Source organism: Girardinichthys multiradiatus, chromosome 2 (genome assembly GCF_021462225.1).
Source record: "Girardinichthys multiradiatus isolate DD_20200921_A chromosome 2, DD_fGirMul_XY1, whole genome shotgun sequence".
NCBI classification, from domain to species: domain Eukaryota; kingdom Metazoa; phylum Chordata; class Actinopteri; order Cyprinodontiformes; family Goodeidae; genus Girardinichthys; species Girardinichthys multiradiatus.
This window is the reverse complement of record NC_061795.1, coordinates 18,393,748-18,406,338: the sequence shown is the minus strand read 5'-3', so window position 1 is coordinate 18,406,338 and position 12,591 is coordinate 18,393,748. Positions and strand designations below refer to the sequence as shown.

The window sequence follows — 12,591 nt, the reverse complement described above, 5'->3', positions numbered from 1 at the left end:
GGTTACAGTACACGGCTGATAGTCCTACTGAATAGACTGTCAGAATTTGTATTATGGCAAGAAAAAAGCAGCTAAGTAAAGAAAAATGAGTGGCCATCAATACTTTAAGGTTAACAGCAGCTCAGATTAGAGAACAGGTCAGTGCCACACAGAGTTCTAGCAGCAGACACATCTCTACAACAACTGTTAAGAGGAGACTGTGTGAATCAGACCTTCATGGTAAAATAGCTGCTAGAAACCACTGCTGAGGACAGGCAACAAGCAGGAGAGACTTGTTCGGGCTAAAGAACACAAGGAATGGACATTAGACCAGTGGAAATCTGTGCTTTGGTCTGATAAATCCAAGTTTGAGATCCAACCACTGTATCTTTGTGCGGCGCAGAAGAGGTGAACGGATGGACTCTACATGCCTGGTTCCCACCGTGAAGCATGGAAGAGGAGGTGTGATGGTGTGGGGGTGCTTTGCTGGTGACACTGTTGGGGATTTATTCAAAATTGAAGGCATACTGAACCAGGATGGCTACCACAGCATCTTGTAGCGGCACGCTATTCCATCCGGTTTGCATTTAGTTGGACCATCATTTATTTTTCAACAGGACAATGACCCCAAACACACCTCCAGGCAGTGTAAGGGCTATTTGACCAAGGAGAGTGATGGGGTGCTGCGCCAGATGACCTGGCCTCCACAGTCACCGGACCTGAACTCAATCGAGATGGTTTGGGGTGAGCTGGACCGCAGAGTGAAGACAAAAGGGCCAACAAGTGCTAAGCATCTCTGGGAACTCCTTCAAGACTTTTGGACAACCATTTCAGGTGACTACCTCTTGAAGCTCATCAACAGAATGCCAAGAGTGTGCGGAGCAGTAATCAAATCAAAAGGTGGCTACTTTGAAGAACCTAGAATATAAGACATATTTTCAGTTGTTTCACACTTTTTTGTTCAGTATATAATTCCACATGTGTTCATTCATAGTTTTGATGCCTTCAGTGTGAAGCTACAGGGGTTGGACAATGAAACTGAAACACCTGTCATTTTAGTGTGGGAGGTTTCATGGCTAAATTGGACCAGCCTGGTAACCAGTCTTCATTGATTGCACATTGTACCAGTAAGAGCAGAGTGTAAAGGTTCAATTAGCAGGGTAAGAGCACAGTTTTGCTCAAAATATTGAAATGCACACAACATTATGGGTGACATACCAGAGTTCAAAAGAGGACAAATTGTTGGTGCACGTCTTGCTGGCGCATCTGTGACCAAGACAGCAAGTCTTTGTGATGTATCAAGAGCCACTGTATCCAGGGTAATGTCAGCATACCACAAAGAAGGACAAACCACATCCAACAGGATTAACTGTGGACGCAAGAGGAAGCTGTCTGAAAGGGATGTTCGGGTGCTAACCCGGATTGTATCCAAAAAACATAAAACCACGGCTGCCCAAATCACGGCAGAATTAAATGTGCACCTCAACTCTCCTGTTTCCACCAGAACTGTCCGTCGGGAGCTCCACAGGGTCAATATACATGGCCGGGCTGCTATAGCCAAACCTTTGTTCACTCATGCCAATGCCAAATGTTGGTTTCAATTGTGCAAGGAGCGCAAATCTTGGGCTGTGGACAATGTGAAACATGTATTGTTCTCTAATGAGTCCACCTTTACTGTTTTCCCCACATCCGAGAGAGTTACGGTGTGGAGAAGCCCCAAAGAAGTGTACCACCCAGACTGTTGCATGCCCAGAGTGAAGCATGGGGGTGGATCAGTGATGGTTTGGGCTGCCATATCATGGCATTCCCTTGGCCCAATACTTGTGCTAGATGGGCGCATCACTACCAAGGACTACCGAACCATTCTTGAGGACCATGTGCATCCAATGGTTCAAACATTGTATCCTGAAGGCGGTGCCGTGTATCCGGATGACAATGCACCAATACACACAGCAAGACTGGTGAAAGATTGGTTTGATGAACATGAAAGTGAAGTTGAACATCTCCCATGGCCTGCACTGTCACCAGATCTAAATATTATTGAGCCACTTTGGCATGTTTTGGAGGAACGAGTCAGGAAACGTTTTCCTCCACCAGTATCACGTAGTGACCTGGCCACTATCCTGCAAGAAGAATGGCTTAAAATCCCTCTGACCACTGTGCAGGACTTGTATATGTCATTCCCAAGACGAATTGACGCTGTATTGGCCGCAAAAGGAGGCCCTACACCATACTAATAAATTATTGTGGTCTGAAACCAGGTGTTTCAGTTTCATTGTCCAACCCCTGTACAATATTCATAGTCATGAAAATAAAGAAAACTCTTTGAATGAGAAGGTGTGTCCAAACCTTTGGTCTGTACTGTAGATTCCAGTTTGTTCATGTACAGGTCCTTCTCAAAATATTAGCATATTGTGATAAAGTTCATTATTTTCCATAATGTCATGATGAAAATTTAACATTCATATATTTTAGATTCATTGCACACTAACTGAAATATTTCAGGTCTTTTATTGTCTTAATACGGATGATTGTGGCATACAGCTCATGAAAACCCAAAATTCCTATCTCACAAAATTAGCATATTTCATCCCACCAATAAAAGAAAAGTGTTTTTAATACAAAAAACATCAACCTTCAAATAATCATGTACAGTTATACACTCAATACTTGGTCGGGAATCCTTTTGCAGAAATGACTGCTTCAATGCGGCGTGGCATGGAGGCAATCAGCCTGTGGCACTGCTGAGGTCTTATGGAGGCCCAGGATGCTTCGATAGCGGCCTTTAGCTCATCCAGAGTGTTGGGTCTTGAGTCTCTCAACGTTCTCTTCACAATATCCCACAGATTCTCTATGGGGTTCAGGTCAGGAGAGTTGGCAGGCCAATTGAGCACAGTGATACCATGGTCAGTAAACCATTTACCAGTGGTTTTGGCACTGTGAGCAGGTACCAGGTCGTGCTGAAAAATGAAATCTTCATCTCCATAAAGCTTTTCAACAGATGGAAGCATGAAGTGCTCCAAAATCTCCTGATAGCTAGCTGCATTGACCCTGGCCTTGATAAAACACAGTGGACCAACACCAGCAGCTGACACGGCACCCCAGACCATCACTGACTGTGGTTACTTGACACTGGACTTCTGGCATTTTGGCATTTCCTTCTCCCCAGTCTTCCTCCAGACTCTGGCACCTTGATTTCTGAATGACATGCAGAATTTGCTTTCATCCGAAAAAAGTACTTTGGACCACTGAGCAACAGTCCAGTGCTGCTTCTCTGTAGCCCAGGTCAGGCGCTTCTGCCGCTGTTTCTGGTTCAAAGGTGGCTTGACCAGGGGAATGCGGCACCTGTAGCCCATTTCCTGCACACGCCTGTGCACGGTGGCTCTGGATGTTTCTACTCCAGACTCAGTCCACTGCTTCCACAGGTCCCCCAAGGTCTGGAATTGGCCCTTCTCCACAATCTTCCTCAGGGTCCGGTCACCTCTTCTCGTTGTGCAGCGTTTTCTGCCACACGTTTTCCTTCCTACAGACTTCCCACTGAGGTGCCTTGATACAGCACTCTGGGAACAGCCTATTTGTTCAGAAATTTCTTTCTGTGTTTTACCCTCTTGCTTGAGGGTGTCAATAGTGGCCTTCTGGACAGCAGTCAGGTCGGCAGTCTTACCCATGATTGGGGTTTTGAGTGATGAACCAGGCTGGGAGTTTTAAAGGCCTCAGGAATCTTTTGCAGGTGTTTAGAGTTAACTTGTTGATTCAGATGATTAGGTTCACAGCTCGTTTAGAGACCCTTTTTATGATATGCTAATTTTGTGAGATAGGATTTTCGGGTTTTCATGAGCTGTATGCCAAAATCATCCGTATTAAGACAATAAAAGACCTGAAATATTTCAGTTAGTGTGCAATGAATCTAAAATATATGAATGTTAAATTTTCATCATTACATTATGTAAAATAAATAACTTTATCACAATATGCTAATATTTTGAGAAGGACCTGTAAATGATAAATCATCTTTAAACTCCAGGGTTAATTTTGGAGTACCACAGGGTTCAGTACTTGGGCCAATTCTCTTTACTATATATATGCTTCCAATAGGTCAAATTATCAGGCAGCATAGGATAAATTTTCACTGTTATGCTGATGATACTCAGCTTTACTTATCCCTGAATCCTGATGAGCTCAACCAGTTAGATAGACTACAAGCATGTCTTGAAGATATAAAATAAAAACTTGGATGACTTTAAATTTTTTGCTTCTAAATTCAGACAAGACAGAAGTTGTCGTCTTTGGACAGGAGTCTTTAAAAAAGAAACTGCTTAGTCAATCACTTAACCTGGATGGCATTAAATTGACCTCCGGTAATAAAGTAAAAAGCCTTGGTGTTACTTTTGACCAGGACATGTCATTTAAATACCATATTAAACAGGTTTCTAGGATTTCCTTCTTTCACCTCCGGAACATTGCCAAAATTAGAAATATCCTATCCAGGAGTGACGCTGAAAAACTAGTCCATGCAATTTTAACTTCATGGCTGGACTATTGTAATTTGTTACTATCAGGATGTCCACAAAATGCAATTAAAAGCCTTCAACTGATTCAAAATGCTGCAGCAAGAGTTCTGATGAAAATTAAAAAGAGATCATATTTCTCCTATTTTAGCGTCCCTTCATTGGCTCCATGTTAAATCCAGAATAGAATTTAAAATTATCCTCCTCACATAAAAAGCCCTTAATGATTTATCTCCATCATACATCAGAGATCTGATTGTTCCATACATTCCTAACAGGGCACTTCGTTTTCAGACTGCAGGTTTACTGGTGGTTCCTAGAGTCTCTAGAAGTAGAATGGGAGGCAGATCCTTTAGTTATCAAGCTCCTCTCCTGTGGAACCAGCTCCCAGTTTTAGTCCATGAGGGACTAAAAACAGGCTCCCTCCCTGTTGGTTGGAGTAAGGGGGAGTCAGGTTTAGCCTAAACCGGCTCAGTTATGGTTGAGGTGCAAACACACCCCTCCTGGAGGACATAATGACCACTTTCACCCTCTTTGCTACATTCTCACACTACTCTCCAATTTTGCATTATTTGCTGTTATTTCAGCTTTTAACTTTATGTTCTCTCTCTATTCTCTTCCTAGAAGCTACACCTGGTCTGACTCTGTGTCTACCTGTGACACCTTTCTGGACAGGGGCATCGTCCAAGCTTCTGCTGGCAACAACTTAATGCTCACCCTCTACCGATGATCCACATAGCCCTGTCTTTTAGTGTTTAACCCTTTCTCTCTCCTAGACATGGCGACTGAGCTTTACTGTAACTAATTATATGTGCTCTCTTTCAGACTCTAACCTTGAAAACTGGCTCAGAGTTTATCTGTTCTTTCTTTCTAGGTGAAACGACTAAAGGAGCTACATCCATTAACATTTATTTTTCCTTCCCATAGAACGTACTCCTGGATCAGTGCTTCTTTGTTCTCTTTGTGTCTCTGCTCTGTTCTCTCAAACCCCCAGTTGGTCGTGGCAGATGTCCGCTCACACTGAGCCTGGTTCTGCTGGAGGTTTCTTCCTGTTAAAAGGGAGTTTTTCCTCTCCACTGTCGCTACATGCATGCTCAGTATGAGGGATTGCTGCAAAGTCAACGCCAGTGACTGTCCACTGTCTCTACATGCTCATCCGGGAGGAGTGAATGCTGCAAGTCACTGACTGGATGCAATCTGCTGGGTTTCCTTAGATAGAAAAACGTTTTATTCAATTTGAATAAATAACTAACTTTGACTGCACTGTTCAATTGTTAGGATTAATAGGAATGTATGTACCTGACTGTTGTGAAGAACCTTGAGACAACATGTGTTGTGAATTGGCGCTATATGAATAAAACTGAATTGAATTGTACTGTAGCTCTTGCAGACCCAGTTCTTCAGAGAGCTTCTCCTACTCTAGCACCTACCCTATGCTTTCCTGCCCCATATAGTGCATTCTCTTTCTTCACTTCCCTCTATGTCTGCACTGCATGTCTATATGGTCACCTCTGACATAACCTGGCCAGTGGGCTTCCTTCTAAGCTAGCTTTGAGAATAATTGCACTGGTATGTCTTTGTTTTTAAGTTAATTAGTATAAAGGTCAGTCATTTTTCTACCGCTTACTCCATAGTAGGTCGCGGGGAAGCTGGTGCCTATCTCCAGCAGTCTACGGGCGAGAGGCGGGGGAAACTCTGGACAGGTTGCCAGTCCATTGCAGGGCAACACACAAACAACCATGCACACACTCATTCATACACCAGTTAACCTAACAGGCATGTCTTTGGACTGTGGGAGGAAGCTGGAGTACCCGGTGAGAACCCACGCATGCATGGGGAGAACATGCGAACTCCATGCAGACCAGGAATCAAACCCAGGACCTTCTTGCTGTAAGGCAACAGTGCTACCAACTGCGTCACCGTGCAGCCCCTAGGATAAAGGTGTCTTTCAAATTAATAAAACAAACATTTTGTGTTGCTTTCAGCTGTGATTCTGCAACCCCAGATTCCCACAGGTCATGCAGACTGCAGTGTTTAGACTGCTCTTTGAATCTGCGGATGTTAGCATCACACAAGCTTCCCATGGGATCCTGTCACAATGCAGATAAAATCTTGATGTGAAGGGTTTGGGTGAGATATGACTTGAGACCAGAGTCAAATGGTCTTGGCTTGGCATGCACATGCAGTTCTGACACCACATGTGGACTGCTTTAGCCTAACTACTTGGAGAAATGTCGCTGGTTCAAAAGTTTATAACTTTTATGTGACCAGAAATTCCTCGGCATTCTATCCTGATTACAGAAGGACATGGATTTCTTCAATGTCTGATATGTCTATTATTTTCTAGCAATAAAGTGTGAATCGAGATGTTTTTTTGTGATTCTTCTCCGTCTTTGCTTCTAGCATGTGGTTTTTTTTTGTTAACATCTAATTGAGATTAATCTCACCCATCTTTGTGATCCCTAAAGAGGAAAACTGCATCAGTTATTCAACATATACTAAGAATGTGCATCTAAATGTAAAAGCAGACTTAGTGGTGCCTTCATGTTTAACAAGTTAATATAGCAAGAGTGGAAATGCATTATCTAATTCACAGCCACTACTAGGCCTATTGAGCAACACAAGTCCACCAGGAGAAGAAGAAAGAATGTTTTTTTGTCTGCTCTGGCTGCCTGGGAGCATGTTGACCCGCTTGTTAAGGCTATCCACATGCAGCACAATGCGTCACCTTATTTAGTCAGACTGTTACTCAGATCTTCAAAAAGGTTGGGGTTATTTAAATAGGATTTTTCTCACTTAATAGCCAAAAGCCAGAATACTTGTTTAAAGTTTTCTGACAAACAGAAACAACAAAGACTATCAATTTTGGTACAGCTGCTGGAAATATCCAGCTCCATGAATTTTCCCATCAACTCTGACTTGTTTCGATGTGTCTGCAAAGGATCGCATCCCCACAGCATGATACTGCCAAAACCATGTTTCACCGTGGGCATGGTGTGTTTAGTGTGCTGTACGGTGTTAGTTTTCTGTCACACATAGTGTCTTGCATGTAGGTCAATTTTACGCTCATCTGAGCGGAGCACATCCTTACTTTGTGATGTCAATGCTGCTGCACATTTTCTGGGAAGCACAAAAAGGTGTGAACTTGAGCGCGACGCAGAGGTAAAGCAAGCGACCCATGTTCAGAGGCTTCAGTCCTCGATGTAGATCGACATGGGTTCAACTCCTGGCCCAGGTGACCTTTGCTGCATGTAGTCCCCCTCTCTCGACCCCTTTCTTGTCAGCTTTCTGTTGAAAATATTTGAAAAATAAGAGCCACTAGATAGTGAGGGGGTCATCTCCTATGTTCTAGCGTCTGTTCACTGGCTCCCTGTTCATTTTAGAATTATTTTTAAAAGCTTTATTGGGCGACTTATAAGACACTGAATAGACAGCCTCCAAAATAGCTGTCTGACCTCCTGCAGCCTTGTGCACTCTCTGGATCACATAGATGATCCCCACAACGTCTTAATAGAGTTGATGGGACCTTTGCAGTTGTACCTCACATCAGACAGGCTTCAACTCTCAATGTTTTTGAGTCTCATCCTAAAACACATATTTACTCATTGACTTTTAACACAAAAATGAATTTTGTTGTTGCTTTTTTTATTTTATTACTTTAAGGCTAGTTGCTTTTTTAAATGTGTAAATAAATGTAATAAAATTGATATAACAAAATACAACAAAATTGGAACATTTTTGCAGTCTCTCCTATATGGCTTGTGCTAAACCTTAGATGGGGCTTCTTATGGTTTGCTTTCAATAATGATTTTGCCATTCTTATGTATTCTTAAATGGTGATGTATGAAGTGTGTCTAAAAGTTGTCCTTTTATAAGATTCTCTCACATGAGCTGTGGATTTATGTTACTGTATCCATAGTTACCTTCTTGAATTAATGCCCTCCTTGTCTGTCAGTATACGCATATGGTAATGCAGGGTTGGAGTAATGCAACTCTGCATTTTTTACATGATGAATTGAATACTGCTAAATGATATGCTTCAAGCTTATGTTTACTTCTCCACAACTGTGATTGTTGTAGCTGTTCTTTGGTCTTCATGATGCTGCTGGTTCACTAATATTCTCTTACATACTTCTGATGGCTTCACAGAACAGCTGTATTAATCCTGAGATTTAATTACCGGTACACACAGATAGACTTAAAAGCCATGAATCATTTTATGTAACTTTAAGTTATGTAACTTTATGTTGGTCTATCACTTAAAATACCAATAAAATCCATTCAAGTATGTAGTTTTAATGTCATAAAATGTATAAAAGTATTGTGAATGTTTTTGCAAATTACAGTATACCAGGATGTGAAATAACAGGAAGTGTTAGATCTGTTTTTGTAATGGAGAAATATTTTGGCACACAAGATTTTTGTACCTTTCTGCAGGTTTTACAATCCATTTCTGTCTCACATTTGTATCCATCTGACACAATGGAATTTTAACTATATTGTTGGAGTTTTGATTTCGTTTTGTTTTTGTTTTGTTAGTTTATTTGTCAATAGGTTTAATTATGAGCATGCACTTTCAGAATCATGTGAACAATGATATTTCTGCTGAAGCAAGAAGTATAATTCTTTTTCAAAGAAATATTACTGAAGGAAACAAAACTGAAAAGGTAGATATTGAAATCTAAAATGCAAATAGGTTCTTTTAAAAAGTGGGTGTAATGTTTATGGCAAATTACCCTAATTCCTGTTATGACCACAAGAGGGCACTATTAACACAATTCCTTTGTTAAATTACTAAGAAGAGCCCATAGTTATGAGCTTGTCTTGAACTTTCAACCGAAATAAATGTGAAGATTCAACATAATAAAATCAAAATCATACAAATATTCTTCTCAAAGATTTAATGTGGCTGTTTTTTTTTCCCTAGAATTTTTGTGGGTGAAATCAAATGCGATCAGAGTACTTCCCCATCCAATTCTAAGTAGCCACGCAGAGACGTCTGGGAAGCCGAGTTTTCACTCGTTAGTATTTCCAGTCCCTCATTCCTGTCTCATTGTACAGCTAACAAGATGCCCGCCGTACATCACAAACTGCTCCTGGAGGACGCCCTGCAGGACAGTCCTCAGGTAGGCCTGCGTGGGTTTGGTTTTGCCTGTGGAGACCCAGTTATCGGGATTAGTGTGTTACGAGCGCAGAGGTTAGCTTTACTTTAGCCTAGCCAGTATCCAGTTCCCACTGTAGACTGTTCCCATTGGTATTGGAATGTAATCCCCTATGATTGGGGAAACGCCAGTCTGTTGCAAACAGTTCCCTCTGTAAATGTCACATGTTTGTGTCTATATTGTTTTTACAATGCTACATCTCGTCAGGGGTGTCTTCATTTATATTGTGGACATCTTAATGCTTCTGCCTCAAACATAAGAGTTCAACCTGAATATGGCTCCTTGTCCAGTTTTATTTCCCTCTCTCATATTTAGTTTGAGTTGCAGCCTGCAGCAGAGCCAGTTTTGGCCTGATTCACTGGGTGTGGGAAAGGTTTCCATTATAGTCGGCAGTAGGGCTGTGTCACTGACTAATATTGCTACGCTTGCAGGATTTCTGTGCACAACAGAGGAGTTAAATCAGCTCTGGAGACCCTCTACTTGCTCCGGGCTGATTTCTCTTATTTGTTGCATCATTCTTTCTTCAAATAGTGCTGCCCTCTTTAATGGATCCTATTTTAAGTGCAGCTCATGCAAGAAGATATATATTTTTTTCCCTTTTCAAGAAGTTTTCCATATTAGAAACAGGCCTAAATCTAAACGAAGCCACGACTACAAATACTCCAAATAATGTATTTGTAATGTGAAATGTCTTATCTTTCTTCAGTCAGCTGCTGTGAAATGTAAACAGACCTAGCCCTCATGGGTGTGTTCCTGTCTGCTCTGTCTGCATTTCCTTGCCACACCTGTTTGTTAAAGTGGCTTAATTTTTTTTCTTAGTTTGCATAGAAAGCCTGTAGTAAAATCTTCATGTCTTTATTTTTTACCTCAAATCAGCCTCTCCTACAGTCTCTTATTCCCTCTTTCAACTTCCATTATTGTCTTTATGCAGTAACTTGCAAGCAAATTAATATTGCTTAAACTTTTTCAAATTTTTATGGATAAAATCTTAAAATGTGCGGCATGCATTTGTATTCACCTCCCTTTATCTTATAATCCTAAATATAATTCTGTGCAGCCAGTTGCTCGCAGAAGACATCCAGTCAGTGAACACAGCATAAACCACCTTTGCGTAATGTTCTGTGAAGAACATGAATGAATAAACAAGAACCAAGATGCAACACTAACAATGCACATCCCCTTATAAAACATGGTGGTGGCTGCATCATGCTGTGGGAAGGACAATTTTCAGCAGGTACAGGGAAGCCAGTCAGAGATTATGGGATGAAGAATGGAATGAGGAATACAATACAGAACAGCCTTGAAATAAAACCTGTTAAAAGGAATCATTCCAGCAGGACAATGAACCTAAACAAACAGAGAGAGGCACATTTATGTGTGAAAGTTACATATGCTCGCCACCCACAAAGCATCATTTGTGGATTTTTTTTGGTAAAGATAATCAACCCACGATTTATGTTTTTTAATCCTATAAAATGCTACTAAATGTGTGTGACTAGCTTGACAAAGAGTGAAAAAGTTGCAGGGATGTAAATACGTTTTAGCTTAGTAGCTATGTGTCATGGTTCAGATACTCGTTTTTAAAATATGTTTCCTATGACAGATTATCAATGCTGAAAAAGACAAATTGGACATGAAAGCAACACTTCTGTTGTATAGTTAAACATTATGAGTTATTGCTATAATGTATATTCTTTAAAACAAATCTAATATGTTTCATTAAGACCAACAGAAGTTATTAGAAGTATTTAGTGTTGATTTCTTTAGAAAATACATCCTGAACTGTCTTTGTCCTACCCTTCAATTCAGATCTTGAAAGTAAAAGTTCCCCTGCTGTAAATCTCAGCAAAGAGATGGGAGGAATTCTCACTTGTTAAAGTAGGAGATCATTTCACATCCTCTGTGTTGTCCCACAGACCCGCTCCTTGCTGAGTGTGTTTGAGGAAGATTCAGGGAATCTCACAGAGTACACCAACCAGCTGCTGCAGACCTTGCAACGGGTGTTTGGAGCTCAGGTACCACAGCACAAACAGTTTCACATTTACACCCTGATCCATCACAGCTGTAAGAACCAGTTGACCTGGTAGGTTTTCAAAACCAAGTACCAAGATGTTGTTTGGAATGAGACTACTTATTATATCAGAAACCCATTTTCACAGGGAGCAGTTTTGTGAATCATAATCTTGGGGTGTATAAATTTGAAGAATGTTTCTAAAAGATCAGATCTTGTACTTAGATTATTAATTTTATATTTCTGTTGTAACAGTTTATAACAGTCTTTTTTCCAGCAGAAGATGACTGCCACAGCAGGATTTGGTTTAACTTGTCGCCCTTTTGTTTCGTCAAATGAAAACCCATGTGAACTTTGATTTATCTCTTATCTCTTCAGTTTGTTAATTCCTTTATGATGCACAAGGGAAGCTGCATACAGAGCTCTTGAAATTAACCTTTCATAATAAGTAATACTTCGTCCTCTATCTTTACAGAGTGAAATGGGACTGGCCACAGAGCAGCTTTCAAGGCAGCTTCTTGACTATGAAAAGAAAGTAAGTTTGCAGACACCTAAGTATAAGAATCAAAATGTTCTTAGAGGAATGAACCTTTTTTGCCATAGCATAATTAGCTGACTAAATCAAAACTGAGATGAAACAAGCAACCTAACAAAACGGCTTGGTCTAAATGTAGTCTTAAGTTTCGACATAAACAAACATTCATTAAAACCACAAAAAGTCTGTAAATTATGCATAAATATCCAAAAGCTCAAGCAGGAAGTCAAACACAGCTTCATTTTATTTATGATGCATTAACTAATTTCATACTTTTTATTCCAAATGTGATATTGCAGTAAAAATATCAAAGTCAGGAAAAAGACTTGCTATTGATGGTTATTTAAGAGCCAAACACTGAGAGAGTGGTAATATTATTTACACACTTATACAGCG

The 12,591-nt window shown here is 40.6% G+C and overlaps 1 protein-coding gene across 4 annotated transcripts in view; it reads left to right on the top strand.

Moving 5' to 3' along the window:
- Nucleotides 1–12,591, top strand: part of appl2 (adaptor protein, phosphotyrosine interaction, PH domain and leucine zipper containing 2) — a 67,457-nt gene that overhangs the window by 35,402 nt on the left and 19,464 nt on the right. For 2 of the 4 annotated variants that reach the window (XM_047389238.1, XM_047389232.1), the window contains exons 2-4: nt 9,415–9,613; nt 11,566–11,664; nt 12,136–12,195. In XM_047389238.1, coding sequence (XP_047245194.1) covers nt 9,557–9,613; nt 11,566–11,664; nt 12,136–12,195 — 216 coding nt within the window. In that variant the 5' untranslated portion in view covers nt 9,415–9,556. The remainder of the gene's footprint in view (nt 1–9,414; nt 9,614–11,565; nt 11,665–12,135; nt 12,196–12,591) is intronic. The other 2 variants (XM_047389226.1, XM_047389216.1) reach the window with 1 other exon arrangement.